Source organism: Aethalodelphis obliquidens, unplaced genomic scaffold (assembly GCF_003676395.1).
Source record: "Aethalodelphis obliquidens isolate GAN/ISIS:26980383/991018 unplaced genomic scaffold, ASM367639v1 scaffold6, whole genome shotgun sequence".
NCBI lineage: Eukaryota > Metazoa > Chordata > Mammalia > Artiodactyla > Delphinidae > Aethalodelphis > Aethalodelphis obliquidens.
This window is the reverse complement of record NW_020837950.1, coordinates 5069626-5083047: the sequence shown is the minus strand read 5'-3', so window position 1 is coordinate 5083047 and position 13422 is coordinate 5069626. Positions and strand designations below refer to the sequence as shown.

At 41.4% G+C, this 13422-nt stretch overlaps 1 protein-coding gene across 10 annotated transcripts in view; it reads right to left on the bottom strand.

The window, feature by feature from the left end:
* TEC (tec protein tyrosine kinase) overlaps window positions 1–13422 on the bottom strand; it is a 144829-nt gene that overhangs the window by 37151 nt on the left and 94256 nt on the right. For 9 of the 10 annotated variants that reach the window (XR_003432130.1, XM_027103024.1, XM_027103026.1 and 6 more), the window contains exons 3-5: window positions 6219–6323; window positions 3018–3099; window positions 2229–2357 (exon numbers count right to left, since the gene is read on the bottom strand). Coding sequence is in view for 9 of the 10 variants with exons in the window: in XM_027103024.1 (XP_026958825.1) it covers window positions 2229–2357; window positions 3018–3099; window positions 6219–6323 (316 nt within the window). In the remaining variant the exon portion in view is untranslated. The remainder of the gene's footprint in view (window positions 1–2228; window positions 2358–3017; window positions 3100–6218; window positions 6324–13422) is intronic. The other variant, XM_027103021.1, reaches the window with a different exon arrangement.

Sequence of the window (13422 nt, the reverse complement as noted above, 5' to 3'; positions counted from 1 at the left end):
TTAAGTAAAAATGAACCCCTAACAAGAAGTCCACTCAGACTCTCTCACTCTGGTGCATTTTGCTTGTAATACTATTTTAGAACAGATTTTTTTAAATGCTGTTAAAGCCGGTTTGTATTTCTGCCTTCTTGAACAGACTGTAAATGCCACAGGGATTGGGGCCATGCCTTGTTCACTGTAAACAAATGGGACTACATCAGAACCAAAAAGCTTCTGCTCAGCAAAGGAAACCATCAACAAAATGAAAAGGCAGCCAACAGAAGGGGAGAAAATATTTTCATCCCACATATCTGAGAAGGGGTTAACATCCAAAATATACAAGGAATGCACACAACTCAATAGTTAAAACAAATAATAATAATAACTCATTTAAAAGTGGACAAAGGACCTAAACAGACACTTTTTAAATTTTTTTTATTATTATTATTATTTTTTTTTGCGGTATGCGGGCCTCTCACTGTTGTGGCCTCTCCCGTTGCGGAGCACAGGCTCCGGAAGCGCAGGCTCAGCGGTCATGGCTCACGGGCCCAGCCGCTTCACAGCATGTGGGATCTTCCCGGACCGGGGCACGAACCCATGTCCCCTGCATCGGCAGGCGGACTCTCAACCACTGCGCCACCAGGGAAGCCCCAGACACTTTTTTTTAAAGAAGACATACAAATGGCCAACAGGTACCTTAAAAGGTGCTCGACATAACTAATCATTAGGGAAATGCAAGTCAAACCACAATAAGATACCACCTTATACATATTAGGATAGCAATTATAAAAACCACACATGATAACAAATGCTGGTAAGGATGTAGAGAAAAGGGGATGCTTGTGCACTGCTGGTGGGAATGTAAACTGATGCAGCCACTATGGAAAATAATATAGAGGTTCCCCCCAAAATTAAAAATACAACTACCATATGATCCAGCCATCCCACTTCTGGGTATATACACAAAAGAAACAAAATCAATACCTTAAAGAGATATCTGCACTCCCATGTTCACAGTAGCATTATTCACGATAGCCAAGATATAGAAACAACCTAAGCACCCATCAACAGATGACTAGATAAAGAAAATGTGGCATATAGAGAGAGAGAATGGAATATTATTCAGCCTTGGAAAGAGAAGGAAATCCTATCATTTGTGACAACATGGATAAAGTTGGAGGGCATTATGGTAAGTGAAATAAGCCAGACCAAGAAGGACAAATGCCACATGGTATCACTTACACGGGGAAGCTTAAAAAAAAAAAAAAAGTCAAACTCATAGAAATAGAGAGTAGAAAAATGGTTGCCAGGGGATGGGGGGTGGAGGAAATAGAGATGCTAGTAAAAGGGTACAAGCTTTCAGTTATAAGATGAATAAGGTATGTTAATTACAACTCAATTAAAATATATAGAGAGCAAGAAAAAAAGATAAATAAGGTCTGAGGATCTAACGTATAACATGATGACTATAGCTGACAGCACTGTAGTGTATAACTGAAGTTTACCAAGAGAGTAGAACTTAAATGTTTTCACACACACACACACACACACACACACACGTAAACATGCAAGGTGATGGATGTGTTTATTAACTCAATGGGAGGAACCCTTTCCAATGGATAGATAAGTATATCCAGTCACCTCATTGTAAAATTTAAGTATGTTACAATTTTGTTAATTATATCTCAGTAAAGCTTAAAAAAAAGAGAAGAGAAAAGCTGCTGATGGTGCTACATTAGGCTCACAGTTTTAACAGAGTCATTTTTAGTAGGCTTTCATATTGTGATAGAAACTCCCAAAACAGGGCTTCCCTGGTGGCGCAGTGGTTGAGAGTCCGCCTGCCGATGCAGGGGACGCGGGTTCGTGCCCCGGTCCGGGAAGATCCCGCATGCCACGGAGCGGCTGGGCCCGTGAGCCATGGCCACTAAGCCTGTGCATCCTGAGCCTGTGCTCTGCAACGGGAGAGGCCACAACACTGAGAGGCCCGCATACCGCCAAAAAAAAAAAAAAAAAAAAAAAAAAAAAAACTCCCAAAAACAGACCTTCTGATTCCATGAGATGGTCCTACTGCTCACTAAATAAAAGTATTCTTACAAAAATACACCTACACTATGTTTACACCATGCTAGAAAGTGTGAAGGCCATATTTAACCAACATCAAAATCAAAATCATGTCACTTTCTCCCAATAATACCAACAGTATGTACATCCTGAGCACAATATAACTACAGAATAAAATTAATACTTACTACTTTCAAACAGATTATATCTTTCACATCCAGGCGCTAGTTTTTCAGTTTGTCTGCAACACTGATAACTTCCGTCTGCCCAAAATTTAGGATGATATTTAATCATAATATTATTGTTGTTCTGTATTTCTGTAATTCATAGACACATTAAATGATGAGTGAAATGTACAGAGATAACAGAATGTTTCCGGTTGATCATTCTTTCTCAAATACTACGTTTATTATGAGGAAACCTTCATAACATATAATCCAGCATTCAGAAAATCCATAGAGTTCTCTTTCACAAGGTGAAAGGGTGAGGCACCCTTGGTAACAGAAGTGACCTCTGCTACACCGTGATGGATAAACACAAAAGTCAGCCCACCACCATTTTGTTCTGCAGAAAAAGCAATGAGGATTATGCAGGTCAAATCACTGATTAATATACTTTACATACAAGTCAATTCATCCGCATCAAATGTTGACTACATAGGCAATTTCTTAGAAAATACCAAATCCTGTTACCATAAAAGCCCAGTGCTTAGTCACCTCCAAATGTATTACACATTAAATGAAAGCATGTTCTTCTTAAAAACTATGTATATGCCACTAGAAGGAACCAGATTATAAAAAAGGAAGTTAACTTCAACATGTGTCACTTACAGTAACAGAGAACGTTCTTGGAGAAACACTTATTGTAGATTAAAAGATTATAAATGCAAGATACACTAGCCGTATCTCTTTCTTAGTGACAACAATGTTATATTCTGAAATTATGTACAGATTAATATTTCATTATATGAGTTTTACCTTCTTTTAACTTCTTCACCCACCGGTCCCTGCTTTGTGCACTGGGTGCAAAAATGTAAAGTGTGTTGGCATCATGCACAACCTGAAATAAGACAAAAGATGGAACAGGTGAGAAAAGCTTAGACACAGCATCTTGCCTAGCACAGAGCCCTTGGCACCACAGGCATCAATAAAGGATTCTGAAATGACTGACCAAAAGTCAATTACTTCCGATCCAAAGAACCTAGATTCCCTTCTTACAAAAACACATCTATTTCTTCATGTCTCCATCCAGTGGGATACATTTTACAAAGGACTGTGCTTCTACAGAAAAAATATATATACAGAGGCCAGGACGCCTTGCCAGTCTTGTTATTTCTTGCGATCTAATAAACTAAAGTTCCTTAAGTAAACTTGGTATAACAGGGACTACTCCAATCGAATATTTTTCTGAATAATATTGGAGATGAATGGACTACTGTTTCAACATCACTCCTATACCTTCCTTTTGCCACTATAAATAACTGCAGTAGGTAGCTTAATTAAGCACTGACCACCCCAACTCTATACTTTGTGCTTTACAGACATTAACTCAACTAATCCTACCATCAAGGTATCAGTATTTCCATTTTACAGAGGAGGAGACTAAGGTCTATGCAAGACACCCCAATTCTAGATCACTCCCAGAGGCAGTATTCACATAGAATGCACTGCAAATGGTGTCCCTTAAGTTACCTGTCCATCAGCATTTGGCTGGTCATCCAGAAAGCCAGGATTCTGGCTCCAGAGCCCAAACTTTTAACCACAGTACCTCTTTCAGAGGTACCTCCAGGTAAGCAATTAAACAGTCTTATTCTTAATATTCAGAATAAAATTAAGCATGGGAAACCAATCCAAGAATTTTGTCTTTGGTCTATCACTTTATCCTTGATGGTCAGTCACAAGGCAGAAACACCCCAATTGACTAAAAAAATATCTGGGGACTTCCCTGGTGGTCCAGTGGTTAGGACTCCATGCTTCCACTGCTGGGGGTGCTGGGTTGGATCCCTGGCCAGGGAACTAAGGTCCTGTAAGATCCCACAAGCCGCTTGCGGCCAAAAACAAAAACAAAACAAAACACAAATCTGGCTAGAAACCTGCTTTTACCATGTCACTGGATTGAACACACATAGCTCTTTCATCAATAATTGGCTGTTCCTGACCATATTCAATAGATAATCCTGTGGAATAAAAGTCATATTTTTATGGCAAGACAAGAGAAATTTAAACAAAAAATTCTTCTCTGCCCTTTGGCCTCCTCTCTCCCCGCACTGTGCATTGTATAACTCTATTATGCATCACCAAACCCCCCCATCAGCAGAAATACCTGCTCAACCCTAAAGAGCAACATTCTCCTAGCAGCAACAAGACAACTCCTTAAAGATAGCATTCCTGGGGCTTCCCTGGTGGCGCAGTGGTTGAGAGTCTGCCTGCCGATGCAGGGGACACGGGTTCGTGCCCCAGTCCGGGAAGATTCCACATGCCGCGGAGCGGCTGGGCCCGTGAGCCATGGCTGCTGAACCTGTGCGTCCGGAGCCTGTGCTCCGCAATGCGAGAAGCCACAACAGTGAGAGGCCCGCGTACCACAAAAAAAAAAAAAAAAAAAAAAAAAAGATAGCATTCCTTCCTGATCTTGTAAGGGGTCACGTGACCCACTGTGATGCCACTTAGATCTGGAATATGTAAACTGTCAATAATACGTCATACGATGTCCAGCCCTCTGCCTCAAGAAACTTACATAACTGTGTCTTGACTTCTAATGGGCAGAATAGTTCTCAGAGCTTTCTGAGATTCTCTCCCCAGGTTATAATCCTCAAATTTGGCTTGAATAGAATTTTCCATTTCTTTCTTAGATCAACTGATTAATTTTTTGTTGACAATCCCTTCTCATTCACTTTAATCAAATAAGTGCGGTCAAACAACAATGGGAACACCATAGAACAAATACTGCTCTATTCTGCTCAGTGATTAACTCATCCAACTAGCACTTTGCTGGGACTACATGAGATACAAAAATAAATCAAATACCTTGCTACAAGACAGAAAATGAGATGTGATAAAGAAGTAAAGATAAAGCTCTAAGAGGGACGTGGGGCTGTAGTTGCCTCATTTGTCCCATGACTTTCATACCTGTGATACCGTGATTCACAATAAGAAATATATATTTGGTCTCTCCCCTGGTTCCCAGCACAGAGCTCCTAGAAAACTCTTGGAATTTCCTGTGCTGAGAATGATACGGGTGTCTTTTGTTATACTAATAAAGTGACTACTGGAGAGCCCCTAGGGATGGGAGCTGGTTGCCAGTGAAGCCAACCCCATGATTAGAGGGTTGGAACTTTCAGTCCCACTACCCCCCACCTCTGAGGAGGGGAGAGGAGCTGGAGATTTGAGTTCAATCATCAATGGCCGATGATGTGAACAATCATGCCCATGTAATGAAGCCTCTATGAAAACCCAAAAGGGAGCGGGTTCTGAGAGCCTCAGGTGGGTAAACATGAGGAGATGTCCGCGGACAGATGAATAAATAAAGACAATTGATACACACGCACATACACACACACACACAGTGGAATATTATTCAGCTCTAAAAAAGAAAATCCATCCACTTGCAACAACATGGTAAACCTGGAGGACATTATGCTAAGCAAAATAAACCAGAAAGAGAAATATTACATGACCTCAGATGTAGAATTTTAAACAAACTCTTAGAAACAGAGAGCAAAAAAGTGGTTGCCAGGGGCAGGTGAAGGGGGGCAATGGGGAGATGTTGGTCAAAGGGTACAAAGTTTCAGTTATGCAAGATGAATGAGTTCTCGAGATCTAAAGTACAGCATGGGGACTACAGTTAACTACACTGCATATATGAAATTTGCTAAGAAGGTAGCTAAGTATTCTCACCACCAAAAAAAGAAAACAAAAAAAGAAGGGAAGAAAAGAAAATGGCAACTATGTGAAGTGATGGATATGTCAATTGGCTTGATTGTAGCAATCATTTCACAATGTTTACATATACCAAAACATCAAATCATACACCTTAAATATATATAATTCTTATGTGTCAATTATACTTCAACAAAGCTGAAAGAAATCAATCAACAAAGCAATGACAGGAAACACTAACGTCAAATAGTAAGCATGACTAAAAGCCCAGAATTTCACTGTCACAAAAATATGCCAGCTCACCTGAAATGGATATTTATTTTGACAGGGAATGACACCATCATCATTCTTCACTATTTCCACACATCTGATTTTTGACACATCAATAAATCCCTTTCTGTACTTTTTCTGTTAAAAGAAAAAAAAAAGGAGAACCATTCCAATCATAAGTTAAGGAAAAAATGTTATTGATAATAATATTTGTTTTAAAAAAATCACTGATTCAAAATATTACGATTTCCTTAATAATTATCTAAATCATGTCTCCCTATATTGTTAAAATTATTCAAAATACTAACACTATGAGGATTGTAATCAAAATAATTAAGTCCTTTAATTTCCAAATGAAATTGCTGTCCTTGCCCTCCTCCAAAAGCTCTAGATCTGTTTAGAAAGAGAGTCCCTTTGATTGTGCCTTCCTCTCAGACACACACTGCAACTTCTTCAACTTCTTGATGACAGCCACCCCCTCTCCCCCGAAAAAGAAAGCATCAGAGACCAAACCAAACACTCAATCACAAATGCAAACTCCACCAGTTACATCTTCCACTCCAGCACACAGAACTCAGGAGGATGTGAGATGGACACAGGGAGCTCACACAAAGCCTCCATTCAGAGTCTATATTTGAATTTTCTTTTTCTTTTTCTTTTTTTTTTTTCCTTCCCTATTGCCCTTCCTCCCTGCTCAATGCAAATCTCCCTACAGCAAGTAACTAATGACATACCAAGACTCCCTCCTCCGAATCATTCAGTCTTGAGCACAGTAATCTCACATCTGAGAATTTATCCCAGGGAAAAATCCGGAAGATACAAAGTAGTATGTGCAAAGATAACTTGATATACCGTATCCGTGAAAAATTATTACAAATACAATGAAGAAATAAAAAATGTTTACTGAATTATATTAACTGATACATCCCACACAAAAAGCTGTATAAAGACTAAGGTTATTTTAGGAGGGGGTGTAGATAGTCATATGACAAAGAACAGAAGAAAAGTAGAGAAATGAAGATAAAGAACATTGGATTATTTTGGGTGACCCAGCCCTCCCCTGGCCCTAGTCATTCAAAATTGCTTCATCTAATACTCTGAAACTCCCCTCTGGCCACAATCTTTGGGGTCCCTATCCTGCTCCCAGTAACCAGCGCTGCATCCTCACTGTGACCATGGTACCTTCAGACCTGCCAACCCTCCCAGGCCATCAGCTCCCATGTGACGTCTGGCTGTCATTTCACCAGAGCATCCTCCCACCCTCCCTCTCTCCCCCTGCCGCCCACCCCCCAGCACACGAATCCCCGTACCCCGGCATTTCCGTCAGCCCCCAGTTCTACACACACCTTTTTCGACTCATGCGTGCCTGGCTGCAGAAGGTCACGAAACAATCCTAACTGTCCTCTTTGTGCTTAGCCAGGCCTTCGCTGCTGTCCTCAGGTCTTCTGTGTATCTCTAGTGGAGAGAACCTGGTGGCCTCCATGGAGCCCACCAGTCTCATCAGAGCTACAAACCCTTCCCATTCCCCTACTTCATGGAGAAGAGAACAGCTGTCCCAGGAGCACACCCCCAACTTCTTCCTTCTGCAGGTCTAAAGCACCCTAAGATGTACCCTTTTTTCTTCTCTGTCATCCTGCCTCTATGAGAAGGTTAAAAGGACACAACAGCTAAGGACATTGTAGTAGCACTTAACAGATGTCATTTCCTTTCATGCTCACAAAATTCTCATTTTACAGATGATGAAACTGCAGCTCAGACAGGTTAAACACATTACCCAAGGATCCCAGCTGAAAGCTGGGATCCTAAAGCTCCCCAGACCTTGGATGTCCCAGCTGCAAACAGGTGACAAAATTAATGGAGCCAAGTCCCTGAGGGGGCAACCTGGATTCTGAGCATGGCCTGAGATTTTACTTCTCCTGCTTAGAGACACCTTCAGGCCTCTGCCATCCATACCAAGAACCTTCTTCTGGCCCTGCTACTGCCCTAACTCTGTTCTTCCCTTGCTGAAAGAGAGATTATTACACCACCAGTCTTCATTTCCTTCCCACCCACTCCTCCTTAACCACTTGCGATCTGTCTCCCCTCTCGTCACAGCTGCTAAAGCTGTTCTCAAAAACACCACCAAAAAAAAAAAAAAAAAAAAACACCACCAATGACCAAACCCAAGAGCCTTCGCTCAGCTGTCTTCCGCTCAAGCTGTTAACGAGGCATTTGGGGGTGCTCCACTCTCTTCTCCTGCAGTGGCCTTGACTTTGGGTCACCCAGGCTTTCCTTCTGCCCCTTCCACTCAGTTTCCCACAGGACAACACCTGTTCTGTGCCAGCAACTGTGTCAAGGAATATATCAAGTCCCTATAGGAAAAGCTCATTTCCTGAGCATACGGTCCAAATATTGTGCCATTTAATCCTCAGATCCTCTGTGAGATAAGTGTTATTAGACACATCTTACAGACGGAAGAAACGAAAATTAAGTCACTTGCCCAAGTTTACCTGTGGGAGAGACATACACAGCAACTTTATCATCCAACGTAGTAAGTACTGAATATAAAAAAGATGCTAAGAGAACACAGAGGAACCAAGACTTACACGATAATTTCAGAAAAGAAATTCCGATAATATCATGGGGAGGGAATGAATAGCACAGCATGTGGGATGAAACACATATTCCAGAATGACCTAGGTTGCCTCATCTATAAAATAGGAATAATAATAGTATCCACTTCCTGGATACTATTAGATAGTTATGAGAGTTAGATAAGTTAGTATTTGCAAAGTGCTTAGAAGAGTGACCTGTAGTATCATATCTATGAGTGTTTACCACATAAAATAAATAAGTGGGAAAAAAAGGTCAGTGTGGCTGAAGGACAGGGTACCTGAGGCAGGATGGAAAGGTGAGCAGGGGCCAGCTTGTAAAGAACCTGCTGCACAGTGCCAAAGGGTCTGGTCAGACAGGGCCACCCGCCCTGCTCCTGGGCCTAGGCCAGTCAGTGTGCCAAAGAAACTTCCAGAGCGCCATCCTCCTATTAATAAGTCACACGGGTTCACCGTAGAAACCTTAGAAAATACTAACAGCACAAAGAAAATCAAATGACCCTGAATCCCCCAACTCTGGAGAAAATCCCTGTTGACATCATGGAGTTTTTCCAGACACTGCTCTGGGGTCATTTATCACCTACCGGCTCTCTTTCTTGAGCAGCAGACTGTGGTCGGCTTCTGAGATGCCTGTCTCCACTCACCACTTGCCCCTGTGACTAAAAGCAGCTGTCAGATGTCAGTCACTCCACACAGGAAAATTTGAGATGACTGGTATACTGGGCTGGCTTGTGCCCCCTAAATACATGTTCCATGATATATCATATATTGTATTATGCTAATATTTTGGCTTATTAATCCAAATACTTTGCTATGAAGTTTGCAGATAAAGGTTCACGCTTAAGTTGGCCATTCATTATTTTACCTATCCTGCCAGCAAACACTGATCAGACACCGAGCACAGCACTGTGTGCTGCAGCTTCAACGTTATGCAAGGGGGTTGAGGGTTCCCTCAAGAGGAATTCACAATCATATGGCAGGTGGAAGGGGAAGAGGGGAGTGATTCATCATCCAATAAAGACGAAGTCACGCGCTCATGGTATACTATGGAGTGAGACAGTGATTGGGCCAGGAAAAGCTGGGGAAGCTTTTGGGAGGAACTGATATTTTGGTTTTGAAAGGATAAGTAGGAGTTTTTCTTTAGAGAAAGTGGAGAAGAGAATTCAGGCAGCAAAAACAACAAAGCACTGATTTAGGGAACAGGAAGAAATGCATTATGGCTGAAGTTCAGGGTGGTTCAGGGGAAGTGTAGGAAAGGACACCAAAATGGTTATTTGAGACCAAATTAGGAAGAGGTAAGTAATGGCCATTTCACCCATTTGTAAACCAGCTTAAATGGGGAAACTAGACAAAGAGATGAAATATGACTTGCTTAAAACCACACTTCAACTGAACGGCAGAACTGGGATTTAGATGAAAGAGATCCTGCCCCTGGGCAAGTCTTACAAGATACACAGTTTTCCTTTAATTTCCAGAATTAAAATACTTTTTAAAATATCAATAACAATCCTAAATTAAACTAATTTTTTATAATTGTATACAAATACCCAGGGCTGGCCCCAGGTGTATCTACAGAACACCCAGACTCAGGTCCTCCTTTCTACACCCCTCTCCCAAGGCATCCTGAGACCCATCACACGCAGTAAGAGTTTCCCTCCAGTATTACAAGGATCCCTCCCTTTCCCTTATATCACAACGTTTGTTCCTAATGTGGCTATTCCCAGCTGCCTGCCACAGAAGAAATCTACTGGATGAATCACCTGTGCATTGCAAAGGGACCTCAGGTCAGGCGCATGGGCTTTGGAAGCAGGCAGATCCTGAGCCCAGCCACGCTCTGCCTTCTCTCAGCTCCTCTGTCTTCAGGAATAGGATAATACTCCTCACTTCACTAAGCTATAAGCAGGAATAAAGATAAGGTACGTAGGTGCTCAGTACAGTGTCTGGCACAGGGAAGTCACTCCCTAAATGGCAGCATTTACTATTAATTAGTCTTCACAACAACCCTGGGAAATTGTTAGGAAACTGAGCGTCTGAGAGGTAACAAGACTGGCTAAGAGGCTGAGCCAGAACTGAACCCAGATCTCTCAAAATCACAAAAGCTTTTACCTGACTCCCGGTCTCTCAAGCCTGAATATTTCTGGACTCTTATTTTAGAAAAAGAAAATTATTTTATGTCAAAACCTAACAATTACAGAGCATTCACTCTGAGTCAGGCACTATATGCACCTCTCACATGGTAACTCAATGAATCTTCACATAATTATGGGAACTCTTGTCACCCCATTTTACAGATGAAGAAATCAAGACTTAAAGGGTATAATTAACTGGCTGAAAGTCATACAACAAACCAGGACCTGAACTCTTAATTCCAACCCTGAATTCTTAAGTGCCACGTACACTTTAGTAACTTGATACCACTTAACTAAGTACAAACATAAACTCAGTGGAAATTTCTCATGCTTATAACTCTTAACAACTATAAGACTGTTAAGAGTTCACAAGTTAAGTGCAAACAAACTGGACAATAAATAAGATTTAAACTAACAGCTTACTTGATTGAATGTGACGGCTGGGGTGTTTGCTGGAATTGAATTCCTCTCCCCAAACCAGTTCGTCTGGCGTCCTCAGGCTTGCAATACTGTGTGCCATGTGACGGCCTCTTCCTCCCCTCTCTTACTTCCAACTATCGAAGTACGCACATCTGTGCACACGCTGTCAGCCTATCATTAGGCCTCCATTTGGTCCCACTAAATTGTTTAGTCAGCCTCTGTTCTTTCTCCATAGGACACAACAACTGAAACAGACCACAGGGCTTCCTTGGTGGCGCAGTGGTTGAGAGTCCGCCTGCTGATGCAGGGGACACGGGTTCGTGCCCCGGTCTGGGAAGATCCCACATGCTGCAGAGCGGCTGGGCCCGTGAGCCATGGCCGCTAAGCCTGCGCGTCCAGAGCCTGTGCCCCGCAACGGGAGAGGTCACAGCAGTAAGAGGCCCGCGTACCGCAAAAAAAAAAAGAAAAACAGACCATAAATACAAACACAAATATGGCTGCTGACGTGGCATGTTTAGTGACAAGGGACCATCCAGAGAATACAGACAAAAGATATGTTATATACAATAAAATATAAAATAGAATTCCTAGATCTTGCAGTCCTCAGCAGACGGACAGCACCAAACTTACTACTGCCATTCACTGTATTCCAACATGATCATTTCTTCACTCAGCCACATTGATTAAAGATTGATTCTGGCTTCCTTTCTTCTACCATCAGCAAGGCACAGAGGTACCAAAGAACCATGACACGGACTTAAAAGAATTCTAGTCAACCCTTGAAAAAAGAAAGAAAATGATGTATTCTACCAAAAATCTCCAATGAGCCAAAGGTCTATTTTATACATGAAGGTTCTTTTCCCTTTCTACTCAGAACAGAGTTAAAAGAAAGAGTTAAAAGAATGGGCCTCAAGGGCAGCAGGACACATTAATCATGAGAAAGAAAGAAAACCTGAAGATGGATATGACTTTTTTTTTTTTTTTGAGGATACTGGGAATAATTTTGATGTAGATCTTTCTGGTATCAGGAGAAGTAGAATAAATAAAATAAAGTCATTTCCAACTTGGTGATTCTATGATGAAACATCCCCTCTTTGCTAAGTACGAAATTCTAGTGAAAAGCAGAAGAAACCAAAACCAAAAACGTGGCATCCTAGTATTGTTTTCCTCCCTTTTAATCAGCTCATAATAATAACTGACATAGTGGCTTTACATTTTACAAAGTGATTTTACACTAAACAAACAAACACATAAAAAGGGTACTTTAACATTAAGAAGCCAGTAGTTACATACATAAGCATGGATTAATTATGAAGATTATGGTTTCTAAGATAACATCCAGAATAAAAACAGGATAAATTATAAGGAATCTGAAGGCAAAAAATTTCATTTTCAAAATCACATAATAATCTTCATATAAGATTGTGCTGATATAGGTAATTATAAGGTTTCTGGAGATAGTTTTTCACTGTATTCAAAGTTAGAGTTTTTATTCCCCCCTGAGTGATCACTTACTCTTATGATTTTTCTATACTTCTGGCAACCCTCATGCCAACTCCCTTCTGCAACCCAAGGGAACTTTTAAAAACTAATACCAGGTATGTTTTATTATAGTTGAAAGCAAAACTTACTAATGTAAGTATTTTCAAATAAGTCTAAAACTGATTTACCTAGCTTAGTTCTTTTTTTTTTTAAACAGAGTCACAGATTTATTTATTTATTTATTTTTGGCCTCGTTGGGTCTTCGTTGCTGCGTGCGGGCTTTCTCTAGTTGCGGCGAGCGGGGGCTGCTCTTTGCTGTGGTGTGTGGGCTTCTCATTGCAGTGGCTTTTATTGTTGCGGAGCACGGGCTCTAGGCGCGTGGGCTTCAGTAGTTGTGGCACATGGGCTCAGCAGTTGTCGCTCGCAGGCTCTAGAGCGCAGGCTCAGTAGTTGTGGCACATGGGCTTAGCTGCTCCACGGCATGTGGGATCTTCCCAGACCAGGGCTCGAACCTGTGTCCCCTGCATTGGCAGGTGGATTCTGAACCACTGCGCCACCAGGGAAGTCCCAAAAGTGACTTTAAATACAAAGTCAGAAGTTATTAGGAAAGAAACT